The sequence below is a fragment of the Cupressus sempervirens genome, chromosome 7 (assembly GCF_028749045.1).
Source record: "Cupressus sempervirens isolate cs-2001-9-10 chromosome 7, ASM2874904v1, whole genome shotgun sequence".
Lineage (NCBI taxonomy): Eukaryota > Viridiplantae > Streptophyta > Pinopsida > Cupressales > Cupressaceae > Cupressus > Cupressus sempervirens.
This window is the reverse complement of record NC_143124.1, coordinates 120,525,309-120,547,655: the sequence shown is the minus strand read 5'-3', so window position 1 is coordinate 120,547,655 and position 22,347 is coordinate 120,525,309. Positions and strand designations below refer to the sequence as shown.

The following is a 22,347-nucleotide window of genomic DNA, read 5'->3' as shown; positions in this document are numbered from 1 at the left end:
ACTATTAATTATTGTTATATTGCTACTTTTGTTTTTATGTAAATTGTTAGGGGGTCTGTATGGTTGTCTGTTGGTTGTTTCACCACTATTGTAAAGGGCCAACTCCCTAGCTTTGGCTTCTTTTATATCAAAAACTTTGAAATGTTAGTGTTATGGAAAAACAAAATGCTAGTTTCATAGAGCAATAGACTCATTGTGGAAACATAACAACGATGATGAAAGATGCATCTCGAGTAAGGATGAAAGTAATTAAAAATTTAAAGATAAAATTAGATATACCCATCAAGAAAGTAATAGGAATGTATTCCGAACCTTCTAAGGAAGGGTATGCCCTTCCAAGACCTTTATAAGTTGAAGACAAATGTATTATAGTTCTTATCCGCACTGAAATAGTCCTAGACAATACATAGAGTTTTCTTCCCTCATCTTTGTTTCCCTAGCACCTACACATGAATGGGGACAAATCTTGTTTGTAAATTGTGAATTTTAATTTTAATAATATAAAGGCTCTTAGCCATTTACTGATAAAAAAGAATAAACATTTTATTATATTTATATTAAAAAAAAATGTAAGTGAGAAAATTATTGACATTTTTATACAATTGTATAGATAGAATAATAATTATATAATTTTATCATTTATACCTAATTTCTTTTTGCACTCTCATATGTGAATTATATACAAAATAATTTGTATACAAATTTAAGTTCTCCAACTCTATTAACAATTGTCCAATGATAAATAACATATAGTATATATAAATATAACTATGAACCTAACTATTCTTGCTAAAATATAAATATTTAAAAATTGCGCAAACATATTTAAAATGCATCCGAGAGACATGTGGGATGCCACACTAAAAATACCCTAATTATTATCCGTCAAAATTTGAGCCTTTGCTAAATTGACAAAGATATTTAGTAAACAACTTTGTACATTTCTTGATATAAGATTATTTGTCCTCCTCCATAAATATGCCATGAGTGCGATTAAATCATCTCTAAAACAATTATTGCTTTTGGAATCAATTGTGTGAGAGTTTTTCCATCAATGCTTTGGATCACACTCCATGATCCATCATCACGATGAAAGAGGGAAAACAAAAAAAAGAAAAATGGGATGACACACCTTTAGGGTCGTTTGGTTGCGGGAATATAAATATGGAAATAGGAATAGTTATTTTGGAATAGAAAATGGGGGTACATATTCCTATTCTTTGTTTGGTTCGGCCATAATTTGATGTTGAATTCACAGACAATTTTTAAAATATTTTTAAAAATAAATAAAATAGGAATAGGAATACGTATTTCAATTCCACCTATTTAGGTGGAATTACGAATACCCATTATTGGGCTAAAATTGGAATACATATTCCTATTTTATTCTTATTCCAATTCCAATTTGGTGCATCCAAACAAAGAATTCAAAATTTTAAGAATTTACACATGCCTATTCCACTTGTACTCCCACTGCCAAACAGACCCTAAAACATCACCATCCTTACCTTTTTCCCACCCTTCGTGTGAGACTACCCCAATACTTCTTATTACTCTCTATAACCCTAATAAACTATTAGTCAATACTTTATAACTTTTCAAGAATTGATTAATTGACAACTTTTAAATGCAATTTTTTTGATTGATTGACAACTTTTAAATCCAATCTTTAATTTAAAAATCATAGACATACAACTTCTAGTTAATATAAGTCATATTTTGTTTTTGACAAACATGATAGAAATAAAAATCATGTTTTTAAAAATTATATTAAAGAAATTTGAACTCGACACTATGTAAATCCTTGCAATTTTTTATAATTAATCTAAGTCTTATTGTAGGTTTAGGGCTAGGGTTTTTCTTGGTAACATTTCTCGGTTGCATTATTCCCTTGGAGAGAGACGAGCAGAGGAGGACAGAGGCAGAGCAACAGCTATGGCGGCGACCTTACCACAACCCGATGTTAAGCTGTTCAATCGTTGGACTTTCGAAGATCTGGAGGTACGGATTCAAAATGCTTCTGAATGCTAACACACCTGAAATTTGCATGGCGACTCTGTATTTACATGATACTCTTGAATTGTTTTAAATATAGAATTCAAATACCAACACACCAATATCAAAAACAATATCAAATAATATTACTAACAACACAAATTAAATGTAGAATTCAAATACCAACACACATGCTAGCAACTAAACAAAACCATTATAAATTTCAGATTTTGAAACATAAGTATTTAATTTGAAATTCAGTTTTGGATATCAAAAAAGATCAAGCTAGTGTCATGAAATGTAGTTCTTGTTTGCAATAGAAATAATACTAGAAATCGCTCCATATGGGTCATCATCACTATCAAGATTGTCATCAACATTGGCATCAGATAATTGAATCTCACTGATAATTGCACTAAAAGTATGCTTACTACTTAAATCCTCAATTGATACTGTTTGTGCAGCAATAGAAAAATCCAAGTCTGCACGCTCTGGTTCTACATCCCACAACTTTGCTGCCCCTTCCTTGTACTCATCATTTTTGTGAGTAAGAAGGCGCAAGTTTGAATGCACATAGACCAAATCCTCAGCTTTGCTTGATGTCAATTGATTGCGTTTCACTGAATGGATGAAGGAGTATGTATTCAATTTCGTTCGGCTGAAGATGAACTAGCAACCTAATGAAGCAAAGGAAGATCTCATTGGAGTATCTAAAATCTAAGTGAAGAAAAATCAAATGAGTTTGTTAATATCAAAATGACAACAAATTCATATGCCTACTTGTGATAAAACTTTGATTGCTAGAATTTGGAGGTTTGGCGATTTGTGGCTATTGAGGTACCACCAAGAGTGAGCATCCTTCCTATACTTGTCGTGAATAGCAACAGGACTATGACCAATGAATGATACAAAATCAACAAATTCACATGTAATTGAATCTTCCATTTCAATAATAGGGAAGAGTCTAGCAATGGCTTTCCTGAATCCTTCACCTACTTTTGCATCACAATATGGTGGCACCCTTGTTGGCAAAGCAAAAATCTTTTCACTATAATATTTGGGACTCAATGTGAAGGCAAGAAGATGGAGTGGGGTGGTCATTTTGTTCCATCGCTCAAAACATATTGATTGCACCTCTTTAAAGAAGGTTTCTTCAGGGTCTTGCTCTTTGGCATTTATGACAAATCTCATACTCTCAATCATTGAGTCTATTCCATCATAAACCTGTCCCAAGATAAAGCGTATCATGCCTAGGATGGGCTCTATGAAGCTAAGAAGTTATGTTGGATGATTAGTGTTGGACTGTCTCCATATGGTCCATTGTTGGCTGATCACCATAGCAGAAAGTGCCTCTCAAACATTCACCAGCCATCTCAAGACAATAGTATTCGACGCAAATCTAGTCTCAGCAACCTATTCGAAAATAAAAAACAAGTAATTAAAAATAAAGAATGTGCATGTATATAATTTTAGTAAAATAAATCACTGAAGTAAAACATAGAGATGAAGTATTTGAATTTTGAATTACCTTCAATAGCTCCAACCGCGAGAATGATCTAAAAATAGCTTTTGAGAAGTGGTGATTTGTTATGAACATTTGTATATCTTGAGCTTCGTCATACACTTGTTTAATCCAAGTTATTTTTGTACCCAACTTCTGTAGCATGAGGTTGAGTGAATGCACGAAACAAGGTGTCCAAAATATATGTGGAAATCGTGTCTTTACTAACATACCAGCTGCTTTACAGTTATTTGTATTGTCCGTTACAACTTGGACAACATTTTGAGGACCTACTTCATTAATGCATTATATGAGAATGTTAGCAATAAATTGTGCATCCTTCACTTGGCCCTCACAATCAATAGCTTTTAGAAATATTGCCCCTTTAGGGTACATTGCAATCATATTAATTAAGGATCTATTGTTTGCATTTTTCCACCCGTTAGAAATAATGGACACACCTTTTTCTTTCCATGAGGCCTTAATAGGAGCTAATGAAGTTTCAGTATGTTTGACCTCCTTTGTTAATAAAGTGGTACAAACCTTCTCATAGCCTAGGCCTGTGTACCCATTTGGAGCTTCATTTATTTTTCTTACCATTTCTTGCCAATAGGGTGATCTAACAACATTGAATGATAAATTGTTTGCATAGAGGCACCTAGCAATGGCTTCATTGGCAATATCTCTAGCATCATTATTTAATGCCATCTCTAATGGTCCTCTTGCTCTCTTCGCATTACCAGCCTCATTTTAATTTCTCCTCATAAATGGATGGCTTTCTACCACAATATTAGGTGCAACAATAGGTGTAGGACTATGAGATGACGAAGCATGGACTTCTGTGAGCTCCTTCCTTTAAGCAATGGATGCCCCATCTTACTTCCAACCCTTTCATTTGCTTCCTCTTGTTCCTTAATATATGTTGCTACTTTAGAAGTTGGTATATGCACTTTATCTTTTCCTAGACAAAACTTGATTCCCTTTCCAGGAATTTCACCCAAATGCACTTTGACTCTGCTGTAGGAACTTGTATACTTCACATCACATTTAGGACATATCCAAATACATGTCCCTCCACCTGAGACATGCTCTAATATTTGCACATGCCTCCATAGTGGTGAAGCTCGATCGACATTGAATGTAGTAGTGCCTGCCATAGTAGATTTAAATAGTTGCTATACAAATAACACCCTGCAATTTAGACAGAAATGAATATGAGATTTAAAAAAAAAATGTAAAACAAATAAATTCAATTAAATTTAAATAATTTTACTTAATAAACTTTAAAGTGTTGACATTCAATAAGATATTATTTTTTAACTCTCCACTAGACACAATAATTAGCTCTAACTTCTAAGTATACCATTTTTTATTTTAAAATTAATATTAATATTATAATTTATAAAATTTAAAATTTATATATAAGAATATAATAATATAAACTAGTTTCATTTATATAATGTTTAGTATTTACTATATAATATACTATAAATATTTATCAAAATTGCAAATACTATATTAATAATAAATATTATAACTTAATGCATATGATAATTTAAATTTTAAATATATATAGTTTTGATTTTAACAAAACTATTGAAATGGACGAACTGGGCATAAAAATTTACAAAACTAGGGCGAAATACCTCCTAGTCGTTGCCACCTTTGCTGCAAATTTGGTGTCTTTTGCAAATCGTCGCTTGACCTCTGCAAATCGCCTCAGCCGTGAAAGCCTCTGCGAATCACCATGAAAACCTCTGTAGCCGTCAATGCAAATGCGAGTGTGAAGAAGAAAAAGTAGCCGCGGGAAGAAGAAAATGGAAAAAAAATAGACGCGTAAAAGGAGGAAAAGCAGCTGCGTGAAACAAAAATTAGGTTTTCTTCATTTGAAAAGTCAAACCCGTGACTTGAATTTGCTTGGAGTCGCCCATGAATCGCCACACCAGCTCAAGATACAACCAAAAATGACTCCAAACAACTTGAAATGATTCACCTGTCAATTTAACGTACCCTGTTCGTGCCCATAGGGATTCTAACCAGATTCTAACTTTGAATCGTTTCATTTCCAGAGTCGACGGGCTTAGAAGGTAAAATAATCGAAAGATTGTTTTGTATATTGAATAAACAATGAATAATTACAATGAGCTTACAAGCTCATATATACAAAACGAATATATAGAAATTAGAAACTATCAGAAAATAGAAACTATCTACATACGATAGATAGAGCATTATTAGAAATATTCTAATACCCTCCCATAATGCTTAATCTATCAATAACACCAATAGCCTCCTTGAATTTTACAAATTTATCAGAACCAAGAGACTTGGTGAAGATATCAGTAGATTGCTCTAAGGTGGAAACATACAGCAATTGAATAGATTTGTCTTCAACCAGCTGACGAATGTAATGACAATGTGTTTTGACATGCTTGTTTCGTTCATGGAAGATCGGATTCTTTACTAGTTTGAGCACTCCCTGATTATCACAAAATATAGGAGTCAGTCCTGATTGAGGAACATGCATATCTGCAAGCATTTGTCGAAGCCAAATCGCCTCACAAGTTGCCTTAACTGCTCCCCGATACTCTGCTTTAGTCAAAGATAGGGCCACCGCTTGTTGCTTCTTACTAGTCCATGTTACAGCAAGAGATCCTAAATTAAACACATATCTGGCGATAGACTTACGATCATCAATAGAGCTGGCCCAATCTGAATTTGTGTAGCCACATAGTGTAGAATCAGACTTTTGAGTGTATAGAAGACCATAATGGAGAGTAACACTCACATAGCATAGGACATGCTTTGCAGTTTTCCAGTGATTAGTGTTGGGTACTGTCATGAAACGAAAGACATAGCTTATAGCAAAACTAATGTCGGGTCTGGTGGCAGTAAGAAAAATGAGACTACCTACTAGTTGTCTAAACAAGGATTCATCTACAATAGGTGAATTAGAATGAGCGGATAATTTGAGCCCGGGTTTCATAGGAGTGAGAGCAGGTTTGCAATCTTGCATTCTGAACTTGTTCAGATGACTTTAGCATATTTAGACTGAGAAAGAAAGATACTGTGTTCAGTTTGCCAAACCTCAATTCTGAGACAATAGTGCAAGAGTCCCAAATCAATCATATCAAAAGTGTTGCACAAATCCTGTTTGATTTCCACGATTAAATGTGCTAAATTTCCAGTGATTATCAAATCATCAACAATAAGCAAAAAAAATTTGCAACCAGTAACTGAAAATGTATTCATAGGACCATAAATATCAACATGAAGTAATTGAAGTACCTGAGATGCACGCCAAGAATCTCCATCTTTGAAGGGACTCCGATGTTGTTTGCCAGCTTGACAGGCATCACATACTCCAAGACGTTGCGACTGAATCAGAGGTAGTCCAGAAACAAGGTCCTCCTGGGATAGTTGAGAGAGATATTGGATGTTGAGATGTCCATATCTTTGATGCCACAAAGTACTGAGAGATAAATCATGAGCTGCAATACCTATTTCAAGAGAATTGCCAGTGTCAGTAAGCCAATACAGGCCATGATCCTCTAGACTAGTAGCAACAGTAAGACGAGTCTTGCGATCAATAATGGAGCATTTGTGGGCACTGAACACCACATCCAACTGAGGAGAATTTCTCATGATTTGACTCACAAAAAAAACATTGAGTGCCATACCAGGAACGTAGCAGACATTGAGAAAGATTAGTTGACACCCACCAGACTGTATCTGAACATTTCCTCTGCCAATACTTTTGAATTCCTCTCCTTCGCCAAACACAACTGAATCGCTGTATGGATAGATATCTGTAAACCAGTCACGCCGATGAGAGAAATGACGTGAAGCACTAGAGTCAATATACCAAGTAAAGGATCGGGCTAGACAGAAGGGCTTTTAGCCATAAAAGTGCAGAACACAGACTCCTTTGTCTCAGAATGTTCAACAACATTGGCATGCTGATTGGAACCTCCTAGTTTCTTTTGTTCGGAAGCGAGTCGCTAACGACAATCTTTCTTCATGTGGCCGTACTTATGGCAGTAATGACACTGAACACTCTTCAACTGAAAATTGCTTGAGGATTGATGGGAACTACCCTATGGAGATGACTGAGATGGCTGAAACTTAGCTGCATAGGCTTGTTCTAACGAGGGTGAGGAAGCACGGCTGCCAAACTGCTGTTTCTAGTGATCTTGTTATAGGAGTTTGGTGCACAACTCTGGGAATTTCAGATCAACATTAGTTGAAGTAATGTTGAGAGTTCATATGAAATGCTCATAAGATGTTGGCAAGCTTTTCAGCAAGCTTTTCAGGGTAATAACTACCATATCTTCCTCCATTGTCCGATCGATGGCTTCAAGCTGATCACGAATGCCCTTAATCTATGTGAGATGTTCTTGTAAGGACATGTTCATCCATCATAATGGAAAACAACTAATTCTCTAGAAAGAATGCTCGACTCTTGTTGGATGTTTCATGCAGCTCCTTTAAATATTTCCAAATGTCTGTAGCCTACTTGCCAGAGGGAGTATGAGGTAGCTAATAATTTGTGACAGAGAGCTTGAGAAGCACAATAGCTTTGTGATTCCGATCATCAAACTTATCCTGATCTGTTGTAACGGAGGTCCCATCAGGCGTGCTAGTGGGGGTAGGACAAGTTTCTGTGCTTAGAACAAGTGCATCCAAACAACGATACTCAAAGATGGTTAACATGCACTACTTCCAGTGGTTGTAATTGCTGCCATTAAACCGTTGACTGTTTTCCAGCCTCAAGTTGGTCAAAGATGCCATTTGCACGAAGTTCGAGGCAATGTTTAAGCTAACCCAGAAAATAAAATGACAAGTACCTAGAAGAGTAGATGAAAAACTCAGAAGGAATCTACAGTCACAATGCAAATTGGTCGGCTTGAAAATTGAGGCACGGAAAACAAGGTACCCAGAAAATTGTAACAAAGACCCAGATGAGTTCTTGAAAAACCCACCATAAATCTGCAAACAAAAAAATTATCCAGACCCAAAAAGTAGGGTTTTAGGCAAAACCCTAGTTGTTGGCTTTGAAGGTCGATTTAGCAAAAAAATTGGTGGTTTTATAGTCGACCAATGCTGGAAGGAAGTCATGATAGGATGGAGGAGGAAAAAATGTAGAGAAACTCAAAACAACGACACTTGGAGGTCACACGAATGGGCAGAAAAAAAGACCATAAATCGGCGAACATCAGACCTCCAATAAATCGCGAAGTTGTAGTAAAAAACGCAGTGTTTGCTACGAATTTTCAAGATTTGGATGACGCCATTGAATGGCAGACGTAGGTCGACCATACACAAAAAAAACCCATAGGTATGGAAGAAGAAATCATGCCTAGAAATCGTGATTTGGCAGCCGAAAATAGACCCAAAAAAATCACAATTTTGAGTCAATTTGTAGATCTTGCGAGTTTTCCAATACTCGATTTGCGTCAACCCTAGTTCGGGAAATTCTCTAGGTAGAAAACCCTTGGTGGGTTTTAGAGAAATTCGACTGAAATAATTTTGAAAATATTTAAACAAATAATTTCACAAAGAAATTATAATTTTTTTTGAAAAATTTATGTATTAGCTTTGATACCATAAAATAATCAAAAGATTATTTTGTGTATTGAATAAACAATGAATAATTACAACGAGCTTACAAGCTCATGTATACAAAACGGATATACAGAAATTAGAAACTATCAGAAAATAGAAACTATCTACATATGATAGATAAAGCATTATTAGAAATATTCTAATAGAAGGCGGATTCGGCTACTTAGTAGAAAACTATATCAGGAGAAGAAAATTTGAGAACATGACAAATAAGACAGCTATTATAAACTCTTTCACCTTTATTTCAATTAACACAATGACAAATTGAATGCTAGCATTGGAAGTTGCATTCATCAATAGTCTTGAACAGTTACTCAGTTTACCCATGGGAAAATCTTCTCTTGTAAATTAAGTTTTCATGTCACACAGGAATCAAAAGAAGCTCCGCCCAGGATTGTTGCTGTGCACCTCAGCTCCCCTCTGCCCAAGCCTTGTGCCTGCAAAATGCTTTAATTCCAACCTTCCAAGGTCGTGAGTGCTAAGAGCCTTGTGGTTCTCGCAAGTTGATACTGAATGAAGTTACAAGGTTGTTTGGAAATAGAAAGATGGCTGCAATAATATAAAGACTTTTGGCTGTAGAACCATAGTAAATTTACTTAAGCAAAACAACTTGCAGCACCATAAGGTCTTTCAGAACACTATTGAATTGGGGAAAATATTTAGCCTTAGGAAGAGGGACACATGTAACTAACATTCAATTTAACGAAAGGAAGAAATCTTTGTATCTCGTTATAATAAAAAGGCACAAAAATGTTTCTTGTCAATTTATTTGGTTAATATGAGGCTTTTTATGGAGTTGACTCACTTTAATATTGTGGGCAAATATTAATAAAGCCAAACATCACAAAGAAGTCAAATAACAAATCGGGTGCGCTAGGAAACATTAGACTTGGGAAATGTAAACCCTGATTACTTAAGCAAGCTATAGAAGTGTTCATTCCTAAGTCACAAGGTTCGAATTCGACCTCGAGTACAACCACCATATAATTCGGATGAAGTTCGGCTAGGGCAGTTTTTTAATAAAAAAATTGGATTAAATTCGCCTATCTTTTTGATATTTTAAAATATAAATAATATATTATAAATGAAATTTATAAATGAGATTTTATAAACATCTATTATTAAAAATTAAAATATAATCTGCAAATAATTATATAAACATCTAATATTAAACATTTAATATATATTTATAAGATTTAATTAATAAAATTACAATACGATATAGTGTGACTATTTTTATCTAACAATATATACTACTTAAATATAACATATAAAATTTTTATTATTAAAAATTTAACATATTAATTTTAATAGAATATGATCTATGTTTTATAAATTCTATAAAAAATATTCATAACGTTCTAAACTATATCGAATATTAGAAAAAGCCTACAAAGCCAAAATAAAAACAAAACAACAGCCATCATTGGTTGGGCACGAGAAGTCAGGTCACGACACGGTGCAACACAAAAGGATTTGCAAATGGAGACTGCAGCCATCTTCATCAAGACAAAGTGTATTTTTCAGTCTGCACTTGCCTGGACATAACTACCCACGGTTATTATAAAGAAATTATTAGAGAGACACAACACTAAGAGTAGTGAAAACAACACAACTATTATAAAGATATGGCCAAATCGACTATCCAATTTTTAGCATACGAACATATGGCGAATTTTATCAGTTTTTTTTGTAAATTTGAAATTCGGCAAATCCGAACGTCATGGTTGATATTCGCCGAATTCAGTGACTTAGGTTCATTCATTCATTAATCTCTAAATATTAGAAATACCAAACTCTAATATTTATCAGAGTCTTTTTAGTACCTTAGATTCTTGCTATTTTAAGTCCGTTATTTACAATCTTAGTTTAATGGTCATTTAGGCTTTATTTCTAAATTATCTTAATCAGTTCTAGTTTTAGACGCTGTCTATATTTAGACTACTTTGCTTTTGCTTAAAAGCATTTGTAAACACTAGTTATTTGGTTTATTGGAAATACAAACTCATTCAGTGTTTTAGAGTTTTGTGGTATTAGAGTGGGAGGTAGTCTAGGTTTCATTCCCTTGTGGGAGGGCTCAAGATTTTGGAAGTTTTTATGTTTTTCAAAATTTAAAAGAAGTTATTGAAAGCTTCGAATGTTTCTGGATCAGATGTCTTCTGCATTTTTGCAGACATTTATGTTGGAAAACAAAGGGTTTTTGTTCGTGTTGTTTTTTCACTTTGTGGTTTTGTGATTGTGTTCATGTTGCTTTTTCACTTCTTGGTTTCACGATTTTGTTCAACTCCTGTGTTTGATGGTTTTGTGTTTGCCATTGTTTTGGTGATAAATGACTGTGTGACCGTTCATGCATATTTTTTGGCCCCGACTTTAGTATTTTTCTTTGCTTGACCTTGTCCACTTTTTTTGCCGTTTTCGTAATGGTTACTGCTCACCTTTCTTTGTGTCATTTAGGGCTCATGGTGAGTTTTTTGAGTAATGTGACCTTCTTCAATGTTGTTTTTGTCCATGCCCGCATGTTGAAAAGTCTTACAACTTTGTGATACAACTCCTTAATTCTATTAGACAAGTGATTTGGTATAATATTGGATAATTGATTAGCAAAGAACAAATTGTTTTTGTAGAGTTTACAAGATAAATGCTTCTAAAAAGAAACATACAAATAGTACAAATAATCTATTATGCAAGATATTTGCAATATCTAGAAATAACCATTTAAATAGAAATCTTATAACTTAGGAGAATTTGTAGTAATACCCTATCTTAATGGTCAACTTATCAACATCACCAAGCTGCTTCTTGAATTTGACAAACCTCTCTGGAAGTAGGGACTTGGTGAGAATATCAGTAGTCTAGTTGGTTGTAGGAACAAAATACAAATTTATAGATCCATCTTCAACTAGTTGATGGATAAAATGACAATGACTGTCAATATGTTTAGTGCGCTCAAAGACGATTGAATTTTTTGCAAGGTTGAGGACCCCTTGATTGTCACAAAAGAGGGGTGAAGGGCATGCCTGAAGCATTTCGATCTTGGAAAGCATTTGACGAAGCCAAATTGCCCCACAACCTGCTTTGATTATTCCCCTATTTTTAGCTTCTGTTGAGGAAAGAGATACAACCGGTTGCTTCTTGCTGGTCCGAGTAATAACACCTCTACCCACACTGAAGACATACATGGAAGTAGGTTTTTTGTCATGAATATAGCCTTCCCCAAGCCTGTGTAAGCGATAAGTTCGACATCTTGGTTTCTCCATAAAGAATACCAAAACTAGGAGTGCCCTTGACATAGTGCTGGATGTGCTTTGCTGCAGCCCACTGATTTGAAGTGGGAGCTTTCATGAAGTGAGACATGTAACTCATCACAAAGCTGAGATCAGTCTAGTGGTAGTGAGATATTAAATCGTCCACTAGTTGTCCAAATGAAGCTTTAGTCTCAACATGAGAACCATATTTGGCAGATAACTTGAGACCAAATCCCATAGATGTACATGGAGGTTTACAATTCCACATTTTTAATTTGTCCAACAAAGCTTGTGCATACTTTTATTGAGAGATGAAGATGCCATTGTGACTGTTGCCAAACCTCGACACCTAGGTAGTAATTGAAGAGTCCAAGGTCGGTCATTTCAAAATATTGATAGAGATTCCATTTGATTCCTTGAATCAACAATTTAGAACTACCGATGATAATCAAATCATCAACATATATTACTAAATATAACTTATTCCTATAACTTACCATTCACAAACACACTCTTGATGCCCATTTGATGGACCTTCCAATCACATTGAGCTATCATGACAAGGACTAAGATGGTGCTCATCATTGCAGTGGGAGCAAGGTTCTCTTCATATTCAAGCCTTTGGCAACAAGAAGAGCCTTGTATTGGTCTTAAGTACCATTAACTTTCTGTTTGACTTTGTAGACCCATTTGCAACCAATGGATTTTTTTCTTGAAGGAGGATCTTACAAATCACTTCATTGTTCAATAGGCTATGATGCTCAATCTGCATAGCTTCTTCCCACTTAGGTATCCTTTTGCCTTTATGTATGTTTGAGTTTCATGTAGATTGTGAATGTTGGCCATGTGAGCAAAATTTACCAAGTCATAATTTTTGGTCTTTTTATGAGTAGTTAGTTATACCCTCAATGAGCTCATCGTCATGAAGATCGCCAATTGTCTTAGCCTACCATTTACGCTGAAGAGTAGAAATGCTAACATTTGAAGCATGAGGCGCAAGAAGATTATCATCATCAATAGAAGGTTGGATGAATCCTAAGCAAAATCAGGTGGTGGGGCAACATGAAATATGGGTCAATGAGTTTGACTCAAAATCACACAGTTAAATCCTGATAGCAATATCACAATTTGACTTGCTGTGGAAATTATCTCCTAGTTATCAATTGATGAGCTTAAGGGGCATTCTAATGAATGGTTCATAGGGCACAACACTTGGTGAAGGTTATGCAAATGGGGTTGCAAGCTTTGGGTTTAACCACAGAGGAAACTCTGTAGTTAAGGGTGCTCAGGCTGGAGTAGTACTGGGATGGGTGATCTCCTAGGAAGTCCCGGTGCTTCGCCCTTGTGAGCATCACCTAGATCCAATGAGTGCCAAGTGGTCCATTTATTCTCATGAGAGATGGATTCATATTGAAGCACTACTCATGAAATATGGGTCAATGAGTTTGACTCAAAATCATACAGTTGAATCCTTATAGCAATATCACAATGTTTCCCTTCTCCACAAGATGCCAAGACATGCACCAGACAAAGATGAGTTATGCATTCAAACATTTGTTAGTAACGGGTATTTTACTTCTATGATGTTTTTACAAGTAGAAGATATGATGTATTGATTTATATCATTGAATTAGTTATTTCCTTTAATGAAAGCAACTTTTCTCGTCGATGTAATTGGTAACTAGTTAGATTGGTTGATCTTCCAACTGAACATGAAATATATCTATATGCAAGAGATAGGTTTATCTGATGGATTGCTATTTCTGTCTTCGATTTATGTGAATAATGAATATGAGTGTATGTTCTAACTGTATGTTATTGCCATAGTTAGCAATAGAAATAAAAGGGATGATATAGTGGTATTTGATGGTATTTGTCATTACGATAAGGTGGTATAGCTATTTGTTCCTTAAACGTTATCTATGGACTAACTTGGGTTTCATAGAAGCAGCCCTAGATGGATTTCGGTTTTGAAATCTACGGTATGCAGATTTTAAATTCCTTGTTAAATTCATTTATGGTGTTTTCAATAATTAGTTGTGATACGCATTTAAATTGGTAATTACTGTTAATCTTTTTCACATGAACATAACTGTTATAACTGCCTTCCCATGAATATGAAGTAGTGAATGCATTTCTTTGATATGCTAGTTGTTAGTTAAGACCCAGAAAAAGTGGTTGTTATAGTATGCTAATCAATATTTAATGGTGCCTACAACTTGTGTCATTTCTAAGAAAAATCATGCATTTCTGGTTTTTATAATATCTCCAAAACAATATCTGATGGGTTTGTAATTTCCCTTAAAAAATTATGCGAAGATTTTACTAATTTCTCCTCAAAAATTATCTAGTGGGTTTCATAATTTTTTATCCCTAAAACAAAGTATCAGGTGGGTTTTTATAATTTTCCTTTAATTCTGTTCGATTTTACCGTTTTTCCTTAAAAACAATGTTTGTATGCTGATCCATATCTCAGATTTTGTGCTAGCTATCTGTTTGATTTCTCAAATTTATCCTCAAAAAAGGTTTCTAGGATTTGTAATTTGTGAATGTGTTTGTTCTTGTGGGATTTTATGTCAGGTGTTCCTGTTTAGGATTTTTTTACCACTTTTCCACGAAATTTGTGATCTTGGGTTTGGTGATTTTTGCCTCAAAAAAATTGTACCTTTTTGTATTTATTCTTTTTTTATGCTTCACTATCATAACCTTTTTAGATTGCAAAACCAGGAAGCAGGTTTTTGGATTTCCAAACTCAATCTTATCTGTATCTGTTTATGGCCTTATACTACTGGAATGAATGAATGATAACTCAAACAAGCATTACCTGAAAAACATGCAAAGGCCAGTTTGCATTTCTGGGATTACCTGCAGCTTGTTTTTCCTAAGTGCTAGCAGACACTATGGTTTTCTAGTTGATATATCATATAGCAGTATTCAGTATACATCTCTTCTTTTAGTGAGCTTCATGGTTAATGACCTTTTAGTTTGTTCAAAAGCTGCAGTTTGTTTTTAATTTGTTATTTGTTTATGAAAATTTATGTCAGGTACCTTAGGGTAGAGTGATAATTGTAGCATATCCCAAAAATCTTTTAAGTTACTTATTTTTTATTGCAATATGCATGAAAATAGCAGCAGGAGTGGTGAATATCTCAGGGAACTTCCAGTGTGGCAGTCCTCGATGGCATCAAGCACTTTGACTGGAGAGTATAGCTGTAAGTATAGACATGGAACTGTTTTGGAATCTGACTATATGTCAGATTCCAAATATAATCTGTTAAATGGTTTATTCCCGGATGTACAGGATACTGAATTTTAGATATTGAATTTGATTTATAAGCTTTTTTAATAGGTAAGGTATTTAGATACCATATTATTGAACTTTTAGGCTATCAGCTCTCTTTGTTACTATTTGAACTATTGAGCTTACATTTGAAAATATTTGTATGTTTATAACAAATAGTTATAGAAGTTTTCTTCTGGGTTTTCAAATATTTTATAAAGTTGTAATATAAGCTCTTTGAGAATTCATGCCTTCTTATTGTAAGAAAGCAATTATTGTACTTATTTAGCAGCACATGGAGATGGGCTTGCTGCTAGAAGAGTCAGAAAAGTTGTACATCGTCGGACTGTTGATTATACTAGCACAGTTGTACGGTATATGGAGGTTTGCAGCAATTATATATAGTCTTGTTTTGAAAATTCTGGAGCTGACTTTAGAAAATGTGTTTTTTTAAACTCTATCGAACAAGTTTAATTTTTATATATTTTAATTTAAGACTATATTTATTCCTCAGCTTTGTTTGAATGATGAAAGGATATTTATAAACATTTGGCCCTAGTTAGGTTAAGGTTCATTTTCTGTGATCATCAAGAACCTTTGGTTTTCTATCTCAATCTGCAAATTTCAATAAGGAGCAGACATAAATTGACAATAGAAATACAACATTGATATCTTATTTCTATTTATCATTTCAAGTGGGTTGTTTATCCCAAGTAGTTATTAAGTAATTATCTTACAACTTTCCTTCTTAGTTGCAAAGAGTCATTGTTCTTCGCTAGATTTCTCTAGTGAAGAAGCCTTTACTATAATTGAATAGGACATTGCAGGTTCGCGTGTCGCAACATGATGCTGGAGATGGCGCTGTTTTGCAACCCACACCTGTTGCAGCTGTAGATGTGAGTCAATTATTTCTAGTAAATGCAGCGTTTTAGTTGCTTGAATTTTCATTCATATAAACTGTAATCATTTTTCTGAAATCCGTTTTTGTTGGAGTATCTGTTGCTTTCTGATATCCGTTTGTTTTGGAGAGATTTGTTTTTGCAGATGTTACCTGCTGCTGCGTACCCAGACAATCCCGCTACAAGCTTTGCAACAAAATTTGTGCATGCATCCACAAACAAAAATCGATGCTCTATTAATCGAGTTGTGGTAAGTTCTATTTTATTTTATTTGAATGAATGCATCTTATAGTACTCCTGAAAATAAGATTTACAGAAATAGAGCATTCTGGTTGCCAAGGGAATCTTTCTTTATGCAAGGAAAAAAATCACTTCGACTACACCCCACTCTTGTTTTAAAATTTGTAAATTCTCTGCAGTGAATTTATATGTATCATCCTAAAAAGCAATTTCTCATCTTTTTATTGAAAGACAACTTATTGCTGCCGACCAAATTGTATGCTGTAAGACTCTTGCAGTTGTTTGATCATCCAAGAATTCCCTAGAACAGGTCCTCTACAAGAGAGGTATGGTAGAATCAGGTTTCTAATCATCCTCAAAATATTGTAGCCAACAAACACTTGAAGACATGTTTGAGTGTTATTTGCTTCTTTGAGTGAAACTTGTGAATGGTTTAAACTGATATTTGAAAAACAATTTGCAGATACATCGCGAAAGTTGCAAGCCATGACTGTAAACGATATAATTGCACATAAAATCGGGCACGGGTTTTTCAAAAAATGGCTTCTTTTTTCTGGTCAATAAATCATGATATCACGATTACCATGACATTGGCGGTAAAAGTTAATTGCTAAGTTGTAACACAACCGTTAGGGTTTCAACGGGAAAAATAAAGAATGAAAGGAAAAATGCCGTGGTTTCTGGTTTTGATAGGAAGAAAAAATTAGGCAAGTGAAACCTTGAAAACATCGAAATCTTAATTAAGCGCAGATTCTATTGGTGGTGAAATCGGATTCAGATTTTGCAAAGAAATATTTAAATTTTTATAAAAATCTCAATCTAAGTGAAATATACTATATACTTGTACCACAAAATTATATTTATACACACACACACACACACACACACACACACACCATTTTGTAATAGTTCCTAGCCGGTTATAGTTCAAACATTTAGTTTTAACACATCAATTTCCTTAACTAATCAGGAGTTTGCATTTGGTCAAACAGTTGGCAAGAAATTCAGTTATCACAGTATAATGTTTTAATGTTTATCGCAGCACTAAGAAATTTACTAGATTACTCATAATTCACCAGATGAATCAAACTTTCAGACTTTGACATTGATAAATACTACACAACTGATATAAACCCTCCTTTACGTAATTGCTTACAAAATTCAGAGTTGGAAATATTTTTAAGCAACTAATACTACAATACAATAGAACTGAAATGATCTTATCAATTTTGCAAAAGAACCTGTAACCTTGGACTTAGAAAACAATGGTGTCCAGTTTCAAATTGCGGCCCTCCTTGTAATTAAATGCAGGTCAAATACAATCCAATATTGGCTCTAATCTGAATATAGATGCCCAGATGACCAATGCCCGCTCAGAATTATAATTTGCAGCCTTCCAAACAGGTAACCCAGGCTTGTATAAGCAAGTCACAGCCCCTCCAGCAGTCAGCGCAGGCCCTTGGGAATTAATGGCAGCCTTGGAATAATGGAATGCAACTCAAATTATGCACTGTCAGCCCTAACTGCAGTCGTGTCGACTCCCTTTAATTAATGCAATTTTCCCAATTGCAAATGCTGCTTTATATATGGACGGCAGTTTTGATAAATGCACAATGACCTCCAACTTGAATGCAGGTAATAAGTATGGTTCCAATTCACTTCAAACTCGGTCAGTAGTATTTAGCATTAAATCTCTTTAGACACAGTGACAAACAGTAGAAGAAATGTCAAATTAAATTGCAAGTGCAATCTCAGATTTATTCTCAGACTTCAATTTTCAGAAATACACACGAGAACTCCCAGCCAATCTTCTTCCAAGCAACAGTAATAACAGATTGGAAGATGGAATACTTTAAGAAATTGATCCACAATACCTCAACTGTAGGAGCAATGCAGAATTCAAAACTTCAAACCCTTATGCCTCAGCAAGGGCACGGAAATCCATAAACTCAGAAATGTCACAAAGAGAATAAAAGCAAATAATATTCAAACAGATGCTTTTCTCATCTAGTGGGCTCATATTTATAATCTCCAAATGGCACAAGTTTCCCAAATGAACTCCATTCAAGAAACTTCCTCAACACAACATTAAAATATAATAAAGTGTCATTATAAGATAATTTATTAATTGTTTTTGGCTACCAAAAATGACCTTTTCCAGCATAATACAATATTCTGACACACAAGGCCATTGTCTTTTGTTCCCACAATTTAAAACTTTTCAACCCGAGCTATGATATGGAGGTGGCCAACATACAACACCAACAAAAATAACAACCTCAGCATATTTACTTATCACAGATATATTTGTGGTATTTTGAACTATGCTCGAAACAATTTCAATGCAACAACATGAAAGCATAATGAAGGGAACCTGGAATTGATAAGCAGATATAAATCTGATTAGAATCTAATTCTAAGTTGTAGATTTGGGTTCGGGTTTGTGGGTTCAAACAAAAAAAAAAAAATTTCCATTTGGGTTCATGGGTATATATATATATGCATTATATATACAAAAAAAAAAGAGAAACCCGCGGATCCTCCTAGGTTCATCTTGGGTCCTCCCAGTTTTGCTGTGGGTCCTCGATTCACCATGGGTCCTCCTGGTTTTGCTGTGGGACCCTCCAAGTTCGTTGCAGGTCTGGGCAGGGTCCTAGAGCGAACCTGGGTGGACCCACAGTCCAAATGAAGTACTCTGCCCGGACTTGTAGCGAACTTGGGCATGAACTTGGACTTTTGCGAACTCGGACCCGGATCTAGGCAGTAGGGTCCAAACTTGGTAACTAAGGAATCTATCATATATTAGAGCTAAGTTACCAATGTTGGTTCTGATGCTGATGCGGTGTAGGGGTGCTGATGCGCAGATGCATGGATTTGTTTTGGGGGGATTCTGGATGCGTTTGGGTGCGTCCACACACACACACACACTATAATTTATGTATGCAAACAAATACAAGAAATACCAATAGAACATTGCATTATCCTTCTTCAATTCTGTAGCAATGAATGGTTTTAGGGTTGTGAGACAAATATTAGAAAAAATATAATTAAAAAAACTTATTAAACACATGTTTTAATAAGTCACTTAAGTGATTGGGTGCTCAAAATGGATGGATGGTCATGAGATGTGCTTGGATGCTCAAGGGATTCTCTCCAAATGATCTCCCAAGCATCTTGCGTGCATCCATACGAGGGAAGTAAGATTCCTGCTAGTATCCATGCTGCATCCTAACACATCTTGTTTTCGGTAAAAATTATTATAGCCAACGGGTAGAATAGGTATCCGAAAGGGCGCGTGATGGTTGAGTCACCCCTTCGGAAAAGTATATGTACATCGTCCGAAGGGACTATCGGAAGATCATAATTATTATCATTGTAAGCATTGTACTTGGAGTGCATATTGCGTATATGAATAAAGTATCTGTTCTGTTTTACATCTTAATCTACTGAATGCGATAAGTATCCTTTTACCCTGTATGGTAAACATTTGGTGCCGTTGCCAGTCGAACTTGGTATACAAGAGGTGTTATGAAGATTTATTCCAAATCTATTTAATAAAGATAGGAATGAGATTAAAGATAATGATGATATATGCACAACATGGGAAGCATTAGTTTTAGCAGAATAGGCGGAGCACAGACAAAAGTTTCAATAGCTTACTGACGGACACCGAGGGGGTGAAGGAGCACTGACGGAGAGAGTGCATTCACCTAGCAGATTGAGGAGCGCTGAGGAATTGCTTGAAGAAATGTGACAACGATTGAATTTGGTGGAAGAGACAAGGGAGGAGTTCCTTAACTTGTATACGTTGAGGATAGAGAATTCGAATAGAAGGGAAGTAACTCGCATGGCTCAAAGTGACGAAGGAGCATGAGCATGGAGTGAATGCTTCGTTCCTGATACACCCGACAAACGGATACAAGTAGAGAATCGAACAACTTCACTTGAAGAAGATCCCTTCACATCGGGTAACGTGGTTGTTGGAAGTAGGGTGGTTGTTGGAAGTAGTGCGGTTGTGCAGAACAACGTGGGTACTCATAACAACGCAGGTACTTAGAATAGCGCAGGTACATAGCAAGTATCGCCGATTCAGAAAAAAATAGCAATGGTAGGACCGAAGGAAAAATTGCTAAAGTTTAATGGAGATGGGACAACTAATCCAATCATACACTGTAAGACTTGCGAAACAATTTGGACGGTGAACAGTGTAATGGACCAGAAAGATTAGGTCCGACAGTTTATGGTGACCCTATGGGGTGTAGCGATTGATTGGTTTTTGGATGCCGATCCGTAGAAATTAACTACATGGACAAAAGTTAGGAAGGAATTCATAGTAGAGTTCCGACTACTAAGGGATGATAACGAAATGGTAGCAAAAATAAATAGTATGAAACAAGGAAAGAATGAAACAATCCAGGTATATGCAAGAAGGCTAAAGGAGCTGGTGGGGAAAATGGAAAGCCAACCAGCAAATGGTTTAAAGAAAAGATGGTTTGTTGAAGGGCTCCAACCAGCATTAAAGAAAAAGATGAAAATTGCACCTCCAATGTCGTACATAGATACGTATAACCGAGTGATGGATCTGGAGAGTGAGCAGAAAACGAGCAAAAGGAAGAAACACAAATCGTCGAACTCAAAAGATTCATCTTCCAAAAGCAACAGTAGCAACGAAGAATCAAGTAAGAAGGTTCGAGCATTGCAAAAGGATATGTTAGGGATGATGGAGTTCAAAAAACTGAAAAAGAATCTTGACTTAGTGAAAGGGGAACTATGGGGTACAGACTGTAAGGAGGAGGGCCACACAAAGGGTTCCTATGCAAAGAAACAATTTTGCGATATTTCCTAAATTGTGGGACATTCCACCAAGGAATGCCCATTCAATATGAAGACAAAGGGACATTAGCAAGTGTTACTGACGTAGGAAGTGTCCACCGCAGGAGTAAGAACGAGCACGAACAATGACGCAACCTCAAGAGGGTACCGTAATAATAACTGGTGCGGACGAGGTGGTAACAATAACAACAACAATAACAACAATAAAGAAGGCCGAAGTCGAATATAGTATGACTCGAGTGGACGGCTGATGATACAATGCCGTGCATGCAACCTCTGGGGACACTTCGCCAAAGATTGTACCACGAAGGAAATGCCACCGCTGTTGTGCAGATGGTATGGTCCAAGAAACCACGAGGATTCAAAATGTCCAAAGCAAGGGGTGAACTTGTAAGTATTGAAACATGTGAAAAGGAGACATTAAACATTACTCATGAGAAAACAAAGAAGGCGACATATCCAGATGCAAAAGAGGAAAAAAAAAGGTTGCAACAAGCAGGAGTGGAATTAGAAAAACAAATGGAAGTAGAAAAATCACAAACAAAAGACACTGCCAGCACCTCAAGGAGCACCCTGGGAGAACAAAATATTATAAGGTAGGTAATGCAAATGGAAGTCCCTATGAAATTAAATGACCTTCTTATAATGCCTCAGTTACGAACGATCATACTGAACATGACACCACTCCCGAAAGCGACAGAAGAGACAGGAAAGGGTGGTAGTAAGATG

At 35.5% G+C, this 22,347-nt stretch overlaps 1 protein-coding gene across 1 annotated transcript in view; it reads left to right on the top strand.

Annotated features, from left to right (window-relative positions):
• The first annotated feature begins 1,827 nt into the window (after window positions 1-1,827).
• Window positions 1,828-22,347, top strand: part of LOC149545800 (flowering time control protein FY-like) — a 96,321-nt gene continuing 75,801 nt past the window's right edge. Inside the window, exons 1-5 of the mRNA XM_089790846.1 lie at window positions 1,828-2,001; window positions 15,496-15,578; window positions 15,936-16,030; window positions 16,474-16,542; window positions 16,691-16,795. Coding sequence (XP_089646972.1) covers window positions 1,961-2,001; window positions 15,496-15,578; window positions 15,936-16,030; window positions 16,474-16,542; window positions 16,691-16,795 — 393 coding nt within the window. The 5' untranslated portion in view covers window positions 1,828-1,960. The remainder of the gene's footprint in view (window positions 2,002-15,495; window positions 15,579-15,935; window positions 16,031-16,473; window positions 16,543-16,690; window positions 16,796-22,347) is intronic.